We start from the raw sequence: 15,344 nt of genomic DNA, 5'->3' as shown, positions 1-15,344 counted from the left end.
CGTTACAACATCTGATGAGTGAAACATTCTATTTCTTTGGGCATATTAATAAAGATATAAAATAGCATAAACATTCGTAGTTTATTTATTATTTAATATCTTACTATTGTTTACAAAATCTGAATATATAATAAACAATCGTACGATTAAAATTGCCTAAGAAACCGTAATAAGAATTTAAAGATTGTATAAAATATTTTATTCAATACTGACAACACTGTCAAAAAGGCAATTCAATATTATAGTATTTACATGAACATACCTAGCGCGTATATACATATACAGTAAAGTATTTACAATTTTTATATCGAATTAAATAAATAAATTAACTACTACCAAACCAATCCGAGCCCATCGCTCCGAAAAATGCCGCTGCGCCAGATTTGATCGTAGCCCCAGTTGAATCACTTTTCGTATTTTCTTTGTTAGTGGTCTTTTTACGCTATATCAACACATATGAAAAATTGAATTAAATCTTGATACTATTTATGTGGAAAACTAAAAAATTAAATACATTATTATATTATATCAACCAATATATATGAACTTCAACTAATATATATTATATTCTACAACATTATATTATTTGCTATAACAAAAGCTACATTTCATATAATTAACACATCACAAGCATGTGCTTGGTTAATCTGTTAATTAAAAATCCATATAAGCGGAAAACGTAACATCGTTTCCTTACCGGGATCAAATGCACGAATTATCTTATCTGAATACCCTGGCAATCTAAGGCTACATACGCATTTAAATGAAACAAATATTCATAAATAGGCGATAGGAACAATTTTATAAACTAATATTTAAATGGAATTTAAAGAGATATATCTAGAAAGTTTTTAAATTTAAAGGTAAGATCCCCCCTACCTGTGTCTTTTCTGGCATGGGTACGGTAACAAGTGGCAAATTTCTTGCCGGAGCAGTTACTGTTAAAGGCGGGAACCATGGCGCTCCCGTACATAAAGCCAGGACTGAAGGCAAATCTGATTTCACGCCTTCAGCGTTATTGTATTCGCTTCGTGCTCCTAAAATTGTGTGTAACTGTTCCAAATGAGGTACTAGATTTCCTAATATGAGCTAATATCAAGAAATAAAATGATTATAATGTGTTTATATACATATATTGATTAGTAAAATATTTTCGAATTAGACAAATATTCACCAGTGATCTTTGAACACTTTTCTTTACGTTAGTATGAATGAAAGGGTTGAAAACATCGTAATCGAATGGATCGATTTTTGATAACACACTGTCACAAGCTTTGGTTGATAAATCTGACAGAATTTTATTTTCACGGGGTATCATAAGCAGACTAGAATATTTTATATCAAATAATACTTGAAGGGCTTGCTTTTGTGAAAGTCTAGCATTGCCAGGTGCAGTTAGATAATAATTTAATAATTCCGTCACAACGTCCTCTATAATTTCATGCAGCACTTTCCTATGACAAAAAATTAAAATTTTAGAAATGTATAGAATTCAATTTATATAAATTTCAATAACACAGGACTTACTTTGGAAGAGTGTGCGGTATTACTTTATTTAAATCTTTATTAATAGCAGTTAAAAACTTCTGCAGTTGTATAGATGGTTGATATGGTACTAAAATTTCTGACTTTATTCTTCTCCCCTCTCCAGAGTCCTCTTCGATGATCACTTTCTCCCATTCTGATATAACTAAATGTATTGGATAACCATCTAGAGATTCCTTAGATATAAACCTTTCCCTATGCTCACTTATCTTAATTTTATACGTTTTAGCCCAAATTGACCAAACAAAAGTACTTTCTTCTTTCAATTTATCACAAACCGACTGCCATCTGGCATTTGTAATAGTCAATCCCGACACTTTTGAGAGTGTGAAACATTTATTTAAGTTTGAACTTAACGTTGTCAATGCTAAAAGAAACCTTGCTGTTATAACAGCATTTATATCACGTTGACCATATTCAGGCTTATTATTTGTACACGTCTTTGCAAAATTGATAAAATCTTCGATCATACTGATACTGACAGTTTGCAAATGTTCTTGAATCTCTGCGCGATCAGAGAATGAATCCGAAATTAAATATATATTTGTAGATAATAAATTGTCCTTGATAGACATTACGCGTTCTGTTTCATATAAGTATTGTTCAAGATCTTCGAGCAAAGCGTGTAAACTTGAGTCAAAATTTTCGCACAATTTGAGAATATTCGGCGAATATCCTTTGGTTTTCATTAATAGGGATCTTTTATTATCTAGGCCACCATTTTTGGTGAGCTTCTGAGGAATATCACTTGGAGAGTCTTTCCAGACAAACCATCGCAAATCGTGTTCTGGATACTCAAATTTATCATGAATCACTTTCCCCAATAGTTCGATTATGTCAGATTTTAACGCAATAGTAGTTTCCATCCATTTGTCGTCTATGATACCTAATAAAATATTAACAGTGTTACTACTTTCAATTCAGTAACAATAAATATATTTTATATTGTTTGTTTGTGTTACATACGTTTTACTCTGTGAGATATTAAAGGTTGAAAAAATTCCACCCAAAAGGTTATTCTTGGAAGAGAAAGCTCCTCCCATATCGAATTCCAATTCTCAGGCAGATTAATGCTAACAGCTTCTTCACGAACGTAATACAAGCCTTTTATGGATATTATTAAATCGAGAAGTTTCGTAATCTCGTGATTGCAAAACTCAGCTACCCATTCGAGCCAAGATTTGATACTTTTTTGAAGATCTGGTACACAAAAGTTTTCAAAACTGTTTGCGGCAAATGGTTTGTGCTGTTTAGTCACAAGAGGAAGAAATTCCTTTAATAATTCTTGATTGAAGTCCAACTGGGAGAGCAAAGAGTATGCTTCTTGATCTTGAATTTTTGTTAAATATTGTGAAACAAGACCACCTGATTTTCCGTCTGAATCTGTAATTAATTAATATTTAATACTGTATCATAGCACAATATGTTCTATATTTATATATCATTTATATATCATTACATACTTATGAAGCAAGAATAAATTAAACTAATTGTTTGAATCAATATTTCAATACATGATTTTATTTTCTTTTTAACACTGTTGTCATTTTCGTCTGTAACAATAGATTTAACTGCATGGTTACGCAATGATATTAATTTATCCAACAAATCTGAGAATGAAGATCCATTTAACAATACAAGTGCTGCCAGACAATTTGCTATGCTCTAAAATGAAATTTAATACCTTATTAGAAGGATAAATTGTATAATGGAACAAAATTTTATAATAGGTATACTAACCCCTGATTCTACACTTAATGATTGTAACACATTATTACATTCAGTAAATATGATATTCTTGAATTGACTAATAACATCCCATTGCTTAGACACAATTGGGTACTTAAGTGCTAAATCTGTATTTCCCACTTCAAATAACAGGCTATAATTTATATGTTGAGCTACCAAATACAATTGTGTAGCAAATAATAAATCCTTGTTTTCAATATTCGACCAGATATATTGGGGTATGTCCATCAAGATTTTTATTTGAATGATGACAGAATTCTGACTTGTTTCAATATTTCTGTAAAAGAATATAAATATTATAAACAAGAAAATTATGTACTTTATTTTTAAAAAGTTACTATAGAGAAATACCTATCATCTTCATTCTGAACTGAATCTATTTTAAATCCAATAAGGTACTTTTTCTGTAATTCCCTAAATTTGTCCTCAATGTTAGTTATCCTTGAAATAACTCTCTCAGAAGTTATCTTCATTTTCCCAATTGTGTCTGCAGCCAATATAAGATCACGGTACCTTTCCCTAAAAGTATTTAATCGCCTAATAAGTACACTAGTAGATCAGATTAATAACCTTTTAGCAACAATAGATATACATATAAAACTCTCTTGTTTAACAACTGTTTAACAACTAAGCAGATACATGAATATCAATTTATATAGAAAATAAAGGACAGTAACAAGCAATTACTTTAAGTCATTAAAACAGAACTTTACCCAACCAAAGTTCTAAGCTCGATTTTTTTCCTGTCACTCTCATGTTGAATCTTCTTCTGGATCCCCTCGATCTCCTTTATCGTGTACTCCTCGAACAATTTGTTAATGTCCAAATCCAAGTAATTCGTTGTCATTTTCTTGACAATTCTCCTCCACGTATCTTGATGTTCCCACGTAGCAAGGAATCGGCTCGTATTTACATCGCATTCTTATCTACAGTGTTCTACAAAACATTGTCAATTATTAATCGGATACCAGATGGCGCCACATACAGTTTCCTCCTTGTCTCAAGCGATAATGTAATGCACATACCTTGCCCCCTCTTTTTTCAATTCTATAATATACAATCAAAGAAATTACTGAGATAACTCCCATTTATTTTACTCTATTATGCAAACAACTATACATTTCAAGCCATTAACGAGAATCATTCGTAGAGAAATATATTAATAAATATATTAACATTATCGAAAACAAATATTCGACTGCACCTAATTTGCTTTCGTATTTAAATTCCTTACGATGTGCCTGAATGTCTAGTTTTTTTCATTTTAACGAAATGCTCGTTTTTAGCGAAGGTTTTAAGAAAAGATCTAGTCGATCGAGAACGTGTTATGGCGAACACGTTCGCACGCAATCGCCGAAGCACGTCACCTCACGACGAGACGTTGAACTATGGGATGAGCACGCGAGACGCCATATTGAGCGAATGTTGATTGAATGCAGCTTAGGTGTTTACGCGGTTCCAAGAAAAACCCGTGAATATACGCATCAATTATCGTTCAGCCCGATTTAGGTATCGGCAAACGATAGGTCGGTGTGGCAGCGGTATCACGCGAAGACAGAATGAGCGGCAGCGACGGCGAGGGCGGTCAGTGCAACGGGACGATAGAAAGCAACGTAGTAGCGATGGATGACGTTCTTGTTAAGAAACACACTGACGACACTCTCTGCGATGGATGTGTTACCGTCGAAGACGATTTCACGCGACAGGGAAGCAAACGGACTATTAATTACACAGAGGATGCTGTTAGCTCTCCCGTTGTTGCGGACTCGATCCCTGTCGCGGACTCGATCCCAGTCGCGGACTCGGTTCCTGTCGCGGTATGTTTTCTTCTAGCGAACACCGTTTCATCCCGCATCAACAATCGTCAACCACGAACACGTTCTACTTGCAGAGCGTGACACTTGACGAAAGCGTAGTGGATGAGTTTATCAAGGGCGCGAGGGTTTCCCATAGCATGGAACTGAATGCGATGCAAACGAGGCCTGAGTCGCTTGTCGAAAGTCCAAGTACCGCTGTGAACATAGACAACCCTTTCAGGGGTAAGGAAATGTGTTCATGCGATGTATGCAAAGCAAAAAGGTAATTGTTGTATTGTCAATGAATGGGGAGTGATCCGGTACTGGTGGATGGCATTAACGGTTGGCTTTAACGCAGAGAACTACTTAGAGAGGAGTTACATAAAGCGATGAAGTTCCAAAATTTATGGGCAGAGTTACGTCAACATATAAGGGGTTCCTTTAATGTTGCCTTAGAAGCTTCTTGTTTCCTTGGAGGTTTAGAGTTTCAACAAACTCCATTTTCAGCGGATGATACGCACAAGATCGTTTTGCAGTAAGTTTAATAGTTGATGTGAGAACAATTACTGAGTGTGATTTATGAAGCTAAATATAGAATTTTTTTTCAGACTGTGTAAAAGGAATCCTCATCAATTATTTATGAGACTAGTAAGCCTGGCACAGGAGTTTGTTGTAGAAATAAAAGTTCGATTATTAAATCTTTTACAACATCTTAGTGTAAATAATTTACCAGAAATTTTTCTTATAGGTTAATATAAATATAATACTATACCGGTAATTAAATAATTTGTCTCTGCTAGTTGATGCAAATAGTTCCATGTATCTCTTTTTATAGGCCTTTTAGATGATTATGATGCATTAATAACAACAGCTGTGAAAATTTCTGAATTTGTAAAACTTTTAAAAGATCATTTGGGCAAGTTCAATTATAAATTTCCTTTACCATGGGCTGCTTTTATTAAGAAATTGTATCAGATTTATATATATGATGATCCATTTATACAAAACAGTTTGTCACCTTTTATTGGCCAGGTAAAGGAACTTATAGTGTTTTCATATTTTAATTTATTTATAATGTCCAATAGATGCTAAAATACATATCTTATGTTTTATAGTTAAAGAAAGTTTTGCCCTTAAAAAGCTCGGAATACCAGCGTCTTTTCCATCGGTATTTATGGTTTGAGAAAGAAATGACAGTAATTAGAGATCTATGGGCAGAAACTGAATCGTGGATGGACAAGTACAAGTAAGTGATTATATGAATTATATTTTAACAATAACACAACTATATATCAACTGATCACAATCCCAGGAAAGAAAATCTATGAACAAAGTTTCATAAGCGGTGCGTATTTCAGTGCAGAACAAGCATGTCGAATGACCCATCTTAGGCAAGTAAGGGAAGTGTTCACAGCAACTAGGAAACTTATGGAACCGCGTATGTTAAATAAATGGACCGACGTTGAAAAGTATGTTCATATAAAAATAAAATACTGCATATTGCCTTGTATATATTTACAATGGTTTGATGTCTTCTTTTATTGCAGTGAATTGCATGAAGCGAATGGCCAACTTTCGACGATTACTTCACAAGAAAAAGTTGGCGTATCAGAGGTGGATAGCAGGCCTTTAAGTCCTACACCGGATTTAAGTTTGGATTCACCCATTATGCCTCCAAGTATCGAGATATTACAAATTTTATTGGATGACTGGAGCAAGGTTGTAAAGTCTTTACGTCAGAAATTATCTGATGTAACAGACGCACAACCGACCACGGACATTTATACTAATGGGCAGGAAGATTTCTTTGATTATGCTTGCGCAACTTGCCATTTAGTACAGTCTGCAATGAGATCAGTCAGGTACTTCTTATTATATCTATGAGAATTATAAGCATTTTGAATTCTTATTAATCTATGGATTCTTTTTAAAGGGCTCATATTGAAGGAACTTGTTTAGAAAATAATATAGAAGAAGAAAAAAGCTGTGAATGTCATATGTGTATAGGACCTGCGATATCTTCTAGTGTAAGACTATTTCTGTTTCTTTATTGTTACTTTTTTATTAATATAACATCAATAATTAACCGAATTAACTTACAGATTAATAAAAGTGACACAGAAAATATACTATTACCATTAGAAAATCCTTTTCCACAACTTACAAATGGATTCTTAGGTAAAAATCCTTACAACATGGAAAATAGTGGAATTTATACCAAATATATTATTTAATATCATTCATTTTTATTGTAGAAGATACAGCTAATTTTTCGGCAACGCAAGTAAAGAAAAAAATAGAGGACCTGGAGATAAAAGAAATAAAGAGCGACGGCAATGAAATAAGAAACGAAAATGAAGATGTTGATTTAAGGGCGCCCGATCCACAACTTTGTTCATGTGTATATCAGCACGTGAAAGAAATAACAGAGAGAAAAGTGGTGCTAGAAAATCCACCTTGTTTGTGTTTACTAAACTCCAAGCGGAAGATATGGGACACTTGTCCATGCCTAACAAAATGTAAGAGCAATAAAGTAAAAAGAATCTTATTTTTTATTGCGATAAAAATCTTGATATGTTTTATAATATTATAGCTGTACCTGAACCAGTTGCACTGAATGATCATCCAAAGCCACCGTCGCCTTCTATCGTGAAGGCTAATCAGGAACCAAATAAACCTGCAGTAAAAACTGGTTCTACGCAGTCTGCTCAAACACAGACGAGACATTCTACAACGCAGACACCGAACACCGCTCACAATCATACAACGCATCAGGGTAAATATACATAATGAGTCATTACAGCTTGTAGAGTCAAAATTAAAAATTTTTGTTTTTTCTATTGGAAAATGTTTACATACCAATGAAAATACTGTGGTACAGAATTTAAGTGCCATTTCCCTTTCTAAATAGTTATTAATATTGCTAGAAAATGTAGAGAAAAATATAAATGCCAATAAATTCAACGTTTAATTTTTTTATAATTAACAAGTGGCACATACAGGGTTGTTCTACAAATGTACTTTTCTTTTCCATGAACTTGGACTACATTAGTCTCCATATTCTTCCTTTGCCTCTTAAAAATTTTTTTCTTGGCACTCAGTGTTTTCTACAAACATTTTTCAATTAATAATCATTTAGTGTTCAACTTTTTAAGTACTCGTCGAAATTTAAATAATTTATTTTTTTTAATCTCACGAGCTTATATGTATATACGTGTATTTTTTGGACTTCTATAGGTACCACTCATTCACACACACATGGGTCCCTTCCAGACTTGGTAAAAAACACGGGTCCTACCCATAGATCTCATAGTCACAGCAATCATTCGTCGCACGCCTGTCACAAACAAGCTAATGTCGAGCACATTAAAAGAGTCTCATGCAACGACTGTCAGTATTCGTTGAACTATTTTTAAAGATTTTTATTTCATAATTATTTTTTCATTTTACCAGAAAAGTAATGTATATGAAATTTCTGCATCATTTTAGTAAGTTCCGGAGATGGGGATTGTTCGGATTCCGGGAGTAGTCAGGAAGACTCTTGTTCTACCAGCAGTTCCGCGCAAAGGGATTCCAGTAGACATTGCGACTGTTGTTATTGCGAAGTATTTGGCCATGGAGTTGTAAGTAGTCTTCGTTATTTGGAGTTAACATATAACCTACTGCGTTATATTATGAATGAATATTTTTCTTCAGCCTTCGGTAGCACCAGTTAGTAGAAATTATAATGAAATGAGAGAACGGTTACGGCAATTACTAACCAAGAAAAAAGCTAGGAAGTGTAAATCAACGTGTAGCCCTTCAAAAAGTCCCTCAGAATCGGTGGTATCTGATACAAGTACAGAAACGAAGGCAGCGACAAATGCAGCCCCGAGATTGAATACTCCAATTTCGACTGTTCCTGCGATACAAGTGGATCAACGAGATCAAAGAGATCTGGAAGAGTTGCTTGAGTTCATTGAGGGCAATCAGAATGGAAAGAAAGATAATAATAAAAAAGCCGAGAAAAAAGCTAGGCAGAAGCAACGTAAGGTGAATATAAACAGAGGTTAACGTTTTATTTTCTTTGGATATTTGCGTAAGATTAATTAACTTTTGATCATTTATTTGTTACAGCTGGAAGAAAAGCTTAAAAGAGATAGGCAAGAAGCAGAAAAATTGAAACTGATAGAGCTACAAAAAAAGACACCGGAAGTAACGATCACCGTCGTAGACCCGCAAAAACCTGTTCCACAAAGATTATTACCTCAGTGTAACCTACCCGAAGTATCTATTTTACCTACGTCACCCCCAGTAACATTGCCGACTGTAAAGCAATTAAGTAATAAAAAGAAAGACAAACAAGAAGTCTGTAGCAATAGTAGTAACACTAGTAGCAGTAGCTGTAGCAGCAGTAGTAGTAGTACCAGTAGTATAAATAGCAAAACGAAGACTGCACCTGTGAATACCAATGTAAAGAACAAAAGTATTAGTAAAGCGGAGAAATTGATGATCTCTGGTCAGGTGAACAATAAAGCGGCGATCAAAAGCGATAAAGCTGAAGTTAGCAATAAAAGTAACAAAATACAGACAAACAATAGCAATAGCACAAATGTGAAAAATAACGCAATGGACAAATCACTGACTGTCGACTTGGATGATAAAAACTTGACGAAGAAAGAAAGGAAAAAATTGAAAAAGAAAATGAAAAAAATGGAGGAGGTGAAGGCAAAAGAGGAGACAAAGAAACCGGTTCAGACGGAGACTCAACCGCAGATCGTAACAATTAAGAGAGTCATGGAGTCTAATAGCGCGGAACCGACAGTCACGATCACGTTGAAAGGTCAAACACCGGCTGAAGATAAAGTTCTATTCACTTTGGTGAATGGTCAGACGAAAGAAGTAACTGGCTTGAAACTGGAGAACGAACAAAGTCAGAACGTCTACGGGAAGAAAAAGAAAACCAAAGCAAATAATAATAATAACAACAATAATAATACTAGTAATAATAACAATAATTCGTTGCAACAGGGAAACAAGCAGCAGCAAACGAACAATTCGAAACAGCAAACGCAGAATAAAATTTGTGACAGCAAGAACAATATGAAACAACAGTCGAACAATGAAAAGAGCAAAGGGAAGCAAGTAGACGAGAAAAAGATTCAACAGCAGAATATTACTGAAATAAAAACGAAGTCTAAGAAAGATAAGAAAAATATAGAAAACAAGGAGAATGTGCTGCAACAGAACGTCGTAAATAAGAATAAGAATCAATCACAGAACGTAAGTGGAAAGAAACAGAATAAAGTTAATACCCCACCTCAAACTCCAGTTTCGCAAAAGCCATCACAGAACTTCAATATCAATATTGACAACAAAAAAGCGAAGATACAGTCACAAGAGAGAAATGGGCAATTGAGTTCCAATAAAAGCAGTAAGAACACATCTGCTAGTATTACTATTAAACAAATGAAAGGCGACAACCAAAAAATTCAAAGTAAATTAATAAATCAGACGACGATTAAACAACGACAGGAATTGCATTCGGCATCCACGGAAAGAATTAATTCGCCATTGAGCAGTCAGTTCAAAGATATTGGCGCAAATTCGAAGATTAACATAGAGAATTTAAAACTGCCACCCGGTATTACGATAACTAAAGTTGACGCTCCTGCGAAACCCTTGCCAATCAGATCAGCGCCACTGCCTAAACCAGTAAATCCGCCTAAGCAAACTACGATAATTGCAGCACCGATGAGCGGCGTTCAATCAAGTTACGCGAGTTCTCAGGCGGGTGGTAATGTAATAGTAGTGGACACTGGAAAATTGAAGCAGGATCTATTACCTAAACCGGCAGAAAAAGGTGAGATAATAAATATTCTATATTCTATTTCTAATATTTCATCTAACTTTACTAGTTGTTTCATAGTATTTAATAATAGCTTATAATAATATAATTATATATCTTCGTAATAATAACGATATCTTATCCTAGATGTTGCTAAAGAAACGCAACAAAGTCAGAGCACTACCAACAAGAAGAAGAAAAAGAAGAATAAAAACGGATTAAATTCTAGCAACACGTCACATCAACCAACAATGCAAAATAATGATCCTTTCGTGAACGATCATGTTGATGAGCCTGCCAGAATACTTCACAACCCAAGTACCAATATGGTAACCATAAGGAACCCGGCGTTTGGTCCGATGAAGGTGCCACCTACCCAACAGGCGGCAATCATAAAAGTATCAGAGAATGGTATGGTCACCATTAGGAGTCCTGCGTTGCAACAGGCGATCAACGCAGGCCTTACATCCCCTCCAAAGCCAGATTACATCGTGAAAGGTGATCTGTCGTCGAAAACGTCGATGGAAAACTCAAGCTTGAAACACACTAATGGCATTATCCCGTCGAGTTTGGCGGAGCTGAGGAGTAGACTGACGCCAGACTGTACGACTTTAAGTGGTTTGGCTAATATACAAATCAGTAAAGTAACGAATGGTCAACCTATACCGGAGAACGGAATCAACCTAAAGGGGACTAGCGTGACGTTGACGAAAGTGAGGACGGAACCGTGCATGGAGGATGTGCAGTGCGCAAAAACGGCGGTTCGTGAAGCGATAAACGCCTCGATAGCGGCATCGTCTAGCGGCAAGAGCAAGAAAAAGAAGAAGCGCGGTACCGGCACAAGACAATGCGGAGATGACTGGAACCTCGTTGGTGAGAAACAACAATAATCAGAATTTAACATGTAAATTTGCTTCTTTCATTTTTTTGTTTTCCTTAACACACACCCGGGCTGCATTTCTCGCTCCCGGTATGAGACAAAACTGTTCTCTTTTTGTTTATTTTTATTTTCTTCTTTGTCTTCTGTTTCTATCTAAAGAATGAAAGATTAGCATATACTATAAGGAAACATTGATTAGAGATAATATGTATATATCGTACATAGCCGACATGTAAAAAGTATTTTAAACAATTGGACGTGTAAGATCGTTAGGCTAAGTCAAACTGACGACGGTTTTTCTTTCGTTTCGTTTTCCGTCAGGAGTGGACAGTGTACCGCGTTAGGACCCAAGTCTCGGTCGCAGGCTATAGTTCGAAAGAGAGAAAATTTAATCGAATGTACCGGGGATGTGTACACTTCGGGATCTCCTCAAATTGGCCGCCACGAATTTCTCGGGGGATTGTCCGGAAGAGAACTTTAGCCAGTGAGCACTATCTTTTCTTTATTTTCCTTCGCGCGCCCCGACTTCATGTTTTCTGTTTGACCAATCAGGTGACTACTGATCCATCGAACTTTGTATTGTAGTGATCACATCCGCCACATAACAAACTACTACTATTTGATCTTAGGATAGTTTATAGTCCTTTCTTCTCTTTATATTTTAGAGACGTCTCGTTTACATACATCTTTTGTATTATACTTCCTCTGGTATTGTATTATATTTTTTCTTTGTTTCCTTTCTAGTTACGTATCCTCGAACGATGTAATAAGTCGCGAGACACATTTCGATGCTGAGTATGACGTTTTTAGAGAGAATACGTCGCGCGTATTAGACGATTAGATGCGAACGGAAGCTTTTAATTGATCTTGTATTAGGAAACAGAGAAAAGGAAAAAGGTGAAAGATAAAGAAAAGATACGTAGATCACTCGAGAGATTGACGATCTGTCAAGTTCGTTGACCATGACAACGAGTTCTACATATGACTATTATTTATCTAAAATTACAAATTGTGGTATGTTTGACTAATCCTAAGTGATCGATAACAAAGTATACGAAATCGTTTTTTGATAACGCATTTCAATAAAATTATGATATTTTTCCAATATCACGATCTCTTATTTCTTGTTGTGTTTCGAGAACTGCTATGTTACCAAACAATCGAAAACAAGCCGTTGGCATGCTTATGGATCACGTGAAGCGTTCTCTTTTGTCATCGCCGACGACGATGTCTTTAGAAATTGACTGGTCTCTTCAGTTCTTGCTACGTTTCCTCTCAAATCTTTAATCGAAATTTGCCTCTTGCTCTATTTCATACGTCTTATCGTAATTCCATCAAGATTCTATCTATTTTTAAGTTAAGTTTCTTTACTTTTATTCTATTCAAGTGTTATCGCTATTTGTTTATATCTTTATTGCATACCTACAATTTGTCACGGTTCAAATACATTGAAATCAATAATTATTAGAAAAGAAAGATAAAAACTTGAAATGCGAGAAATTCCAAAGAAACAGCCAAAATAAAAAAAAAACAGACTTTTTCTCCATTACCCTGCGTTAGGTCCATCAATGTCTAGTATTCAGAGCGTGTCTTTTGCAGAGAGCGTATTCACGCCCAAAGATATAGACCTCGAGGACGGGGAAATGGACGACGCGGAGCGTGAACTAGAGGCGTTCAAGAGGTTTTGCCTGCAGTCAGTGCCGCCGCCGCGCAAGGAGAAGGTCAATCTCAACATCAAGGACATCGTACTAAAGAAGAAGTCATCCTCGTCGTCGTCCTCCTCGGCGGCTGCCGCTGTGATAGCCGCGAATTGATTTCTCTTTCGACTAACATTAGATGTCCCCTATCACTACCACTATCGCCACTACCATTATCACGGCTGCTATGGTCGCGCAAGCGCGTGTGCGTGTGTTGTTGACCTCACACGGAATTAAAGAGAGATTTTGAAAGCCGCTGGATTCTTTTTTTCTTTGGATAAAACAAAAGGAAACTTTATTATAGATCAGACAATAATATATTATACTATATTGTTAAATTGTCTGCTGATTATCTTCTTTGAGGATGTACAACCTCTGCGCGACGAACATTGGTCTTAGTTCTGAAGAGATATTCGTATCAACGCGTTATCCGTTTACGCAGCACGGTTGATTTTAACTCGTGGGTGCGCACGCCGGTGTACACGCGTAGAGCCGATCTCGAGGCCGCGATTTACCATAAAAAATAGTTGTATCGCGTTTTTCATGCATCACAAGTAAGAAAGAACACGTAACGTGTTCTTTCGCGTGATTAGCCGTTAAGAGAATTCCGCTATTTTTGCCACGGCCGATGCGCGTGAACACACGACGAACCGGAATCAATCGACGACAGAGTTGCGCCTAATTGTTACGAACGATCATCATACGACAAAAAAAGATATGCTACGAGACGAACGAATAATACAAGGACAGCCACAGTAGTTCGGCAACGACGTTGGCAACGTTGTAACGAGGAGGAGTGTCGGCGCCTAGTCGACTACGTATTTTTAATATATTACTTCACGGGCGTACTATGTTCGTGTTTCTCCTCTTCGGTATACGGAACAGACGAACAGCGAAAAATTGATACTAATAGGTAGAATGTTCGCGAGAGAGAAAGAGTGAGAGTGAGAGTGAGAGAGTGAGGGGTGGATGACGCGTGGCATTTTTCTCGAGACACAGCGAGCCGTAGATATATAATATGTTATATAAATATAAAGTGTATGTATGTATATGTATATCTATAAATATAGTAGGAACGAATTTTCCCGTCGAAGAGGTCGATATTGTAAAAACAATGGCCCAACGACACGTAATCGCGAGAACGATCATGGCGGCTGTGACGCACATAGTGCCCGACGCAAATACCTGCCCGAATCATGGATCGATCAACCGAATCGTTTTCTCTGTGTGACCCAGTAAAGATCGATAATGACGCGAGACGTTTCTCGTCGCATCGCGTCGCCACGATCGTCATCGCCAGCTTAAGAGCACAGTTCTTGATCGACGATCTTTATTGTCTGATAAGCGATACCATATTACACACGGAGACACCTTTTCTCTTTGAATCTTTTTTTTTTTTTCAATAAAAGCAGATATGCATTTTTACCAAAGATCTTGCTTTTTTATGTCCTTCCTTGTCTTTATAGAAGAAACGGTATTTTTCTAACGAATTTCAAGCAATTTGTCTCAGTAACGTTGGAGATTTCATAAAAATGGAGGGGTACTAGCTTGGAAACTGAAAAGTGGTTTATTAGATAATTTGTTACATCGTGTGTTGCGTACGATTACCAAAGATAGAATTAATTTAAATATATTTCCAGAAACTGGTACCTTCGCCGCTTTCTCTTTAGTATAATACTCTGTTCTAAATAATTACAAGTATGTTCGAGAGTTTCGATAGTTTACAACTTTCCAACTTATTTCACTTTACTTTTCTTTCGCTGTTAAGGCGCTCACCAAATCGTCCAAAATCACATGTAGACCCCGATAGTGCTGCCTTATAGCATCCTAAAAAGATTATTCAAACAGTT

The 15,344-nt window shown here is 36.0% G+C and overlaps 2 protein-coding genes across 8 annotated transcripts in view; one reads left to right on the top strand and one right to left on the bottom strand.

Annotated features, from left to right (window-relative positions):
• Positions 1-62: 62 nt before the first annotated feature.
• Positions 63-15,344, bottom strand: part of Cog1 (conserved oligomeric Golgi complex subunit 1) — a 142,942-nt gene continuing 127,660 nt past the window's right edge. The window contains exons 1-10 of one of the 4 annotated variants that reach the window (XM_076625182.1): positions 4,320-4,405; positions 4,008-4,230; positions 3,646-3,813; positions 3,286-3,571; positions 3,009-3,210; positions 2,512-2,928; positions 1,528-2,431; positions 1,175-1,454; positions 880-1,089; positions 63-442 (exon numbers count right to left, since the gene is read on the bottom strand). In XM_076625182.1, the coding sequence (XP_076481297.1) occupies positions 326-442; positions 880-1,089; positions 1,175-1,454; positions 1,528-2,431; positions 2,512-2,928; positions 3,009-3,210; positions 3,286-3,571; positions 3,646-3,813; positions 4,008-4,141 (2,718 nt within the window). In that variant the 5' untranslated portion in view covers positions 4,142-4,230; positions 4,320-4,405 and the 3' untranslated portion in view covers positions 63-325. Of the gene's footprint in view, positions 443-697; positions 748-879; positions 1,090-1,174; positions 1,455-1,527; positions 2,432-2,511; positions 2,929-3,008; positions 3,211-3,285; positions 3,572-3,645; positions 3,814-3,981; positions 4,231-4,319; positions 4,406-15,344 lie in introns of those variants that run through there. The other 3 variants (XM_076625183.1, XM_033334907.2, XM_033334910.2) reach the window with 3 other exon arrangements.
• On the top strand, positions 4,688-14,924 carry LOC117157136 (uncharacterized). 4 transcript variants are annotated; one of them, XR_004464231.2, is made up of 19 exons: positions 4,688-5,111; positions 5,186-5,373; positions 5,449-5,625; positions 5,699-5,838; positions 5,926-6,122; positions 6,206-6,336; positions 6,449-6,559; positions 6,638-6,952; positions 7,024-7,117; positions 7,193-7,268; positions 7,346-7,609; positions 7,684-7,866; positions 8,328-8,480; positions 8,580-8,713; positions 8,787-9,122; positions 9,207-10,932; positions 11,065-11,790; positions 12,119-12,281; positions 13,397-13,533. XR_004464231.2 is itself a non-coding variant. In XM_033334901.2 (18 exons), exons 1-18 carry the CDS (start codon positions 4,854-4,856, stop codon positions 13,609-13,611), a joined length of 5,424 nt encoding a protein of 1,807 aa, XP_033190792.1. In that variant the 5' UTR covers positions 4,688-4,853; the 3' UTR covers positions 13,612-14,924. The 4 variants fall into 4 exon arrangements, 3 of the variants coding, with proteins under 3 accessions (XP_033190792.1, XP_033190794.1, XP_033190793.1); XM_033334901.2 differs by lacking the exon at positions 12,119-12,281 and having other exon boundaries at positions 13,397-14,924; XM_033334903.2 differs by lacking the exon at positions 12,119-12,281 and having other exon boundaries at positions 11,065-11,821; positions 13,397-13,536.

This window comes from Bombus vancouverensis, chromosome 15, assembly GCF_051014615.1.
Source record: "Bombus vancouverensis nearcticus chromosome 15, iyBomVanc1_principal, whole genome shotgun sequence".
Classification (NCBI taxonomy): Eukaryota; Metazoa; Arthropoda; class Insecta; order Hymenoptera; family Apidae; genus Bombus; species Bombus vancouverensis.
This window is presented reverse-complemented; position numbering and strand designations above follow the sequence as displayed.

Excerpts from the sequence above, each read along its gene's own strand:
- LOC117157136 (XM_033334901.2), top strand. The coding sequence starts at position 4,854 with ATGAGCGGCAGCGACGGCGAGGGCGGTCAGTGCAACGGGACGATAGAA. Across the intron at positions 6,953-7,023 it reads TCTGCAATGAGATCAGTCAG|GGCTCATATTGAAGGAACTT; the intron begins GTACTTCTTATT and ends TTCTTTTTAAAG. Across the intron at positions 7,118-7,192 it reads GACCTGCGATATCTTCTAGT|ATTAATAAAAGTGACACAGA; the intron begins GTAAGACTATTT and ends ATTAACTTACAG.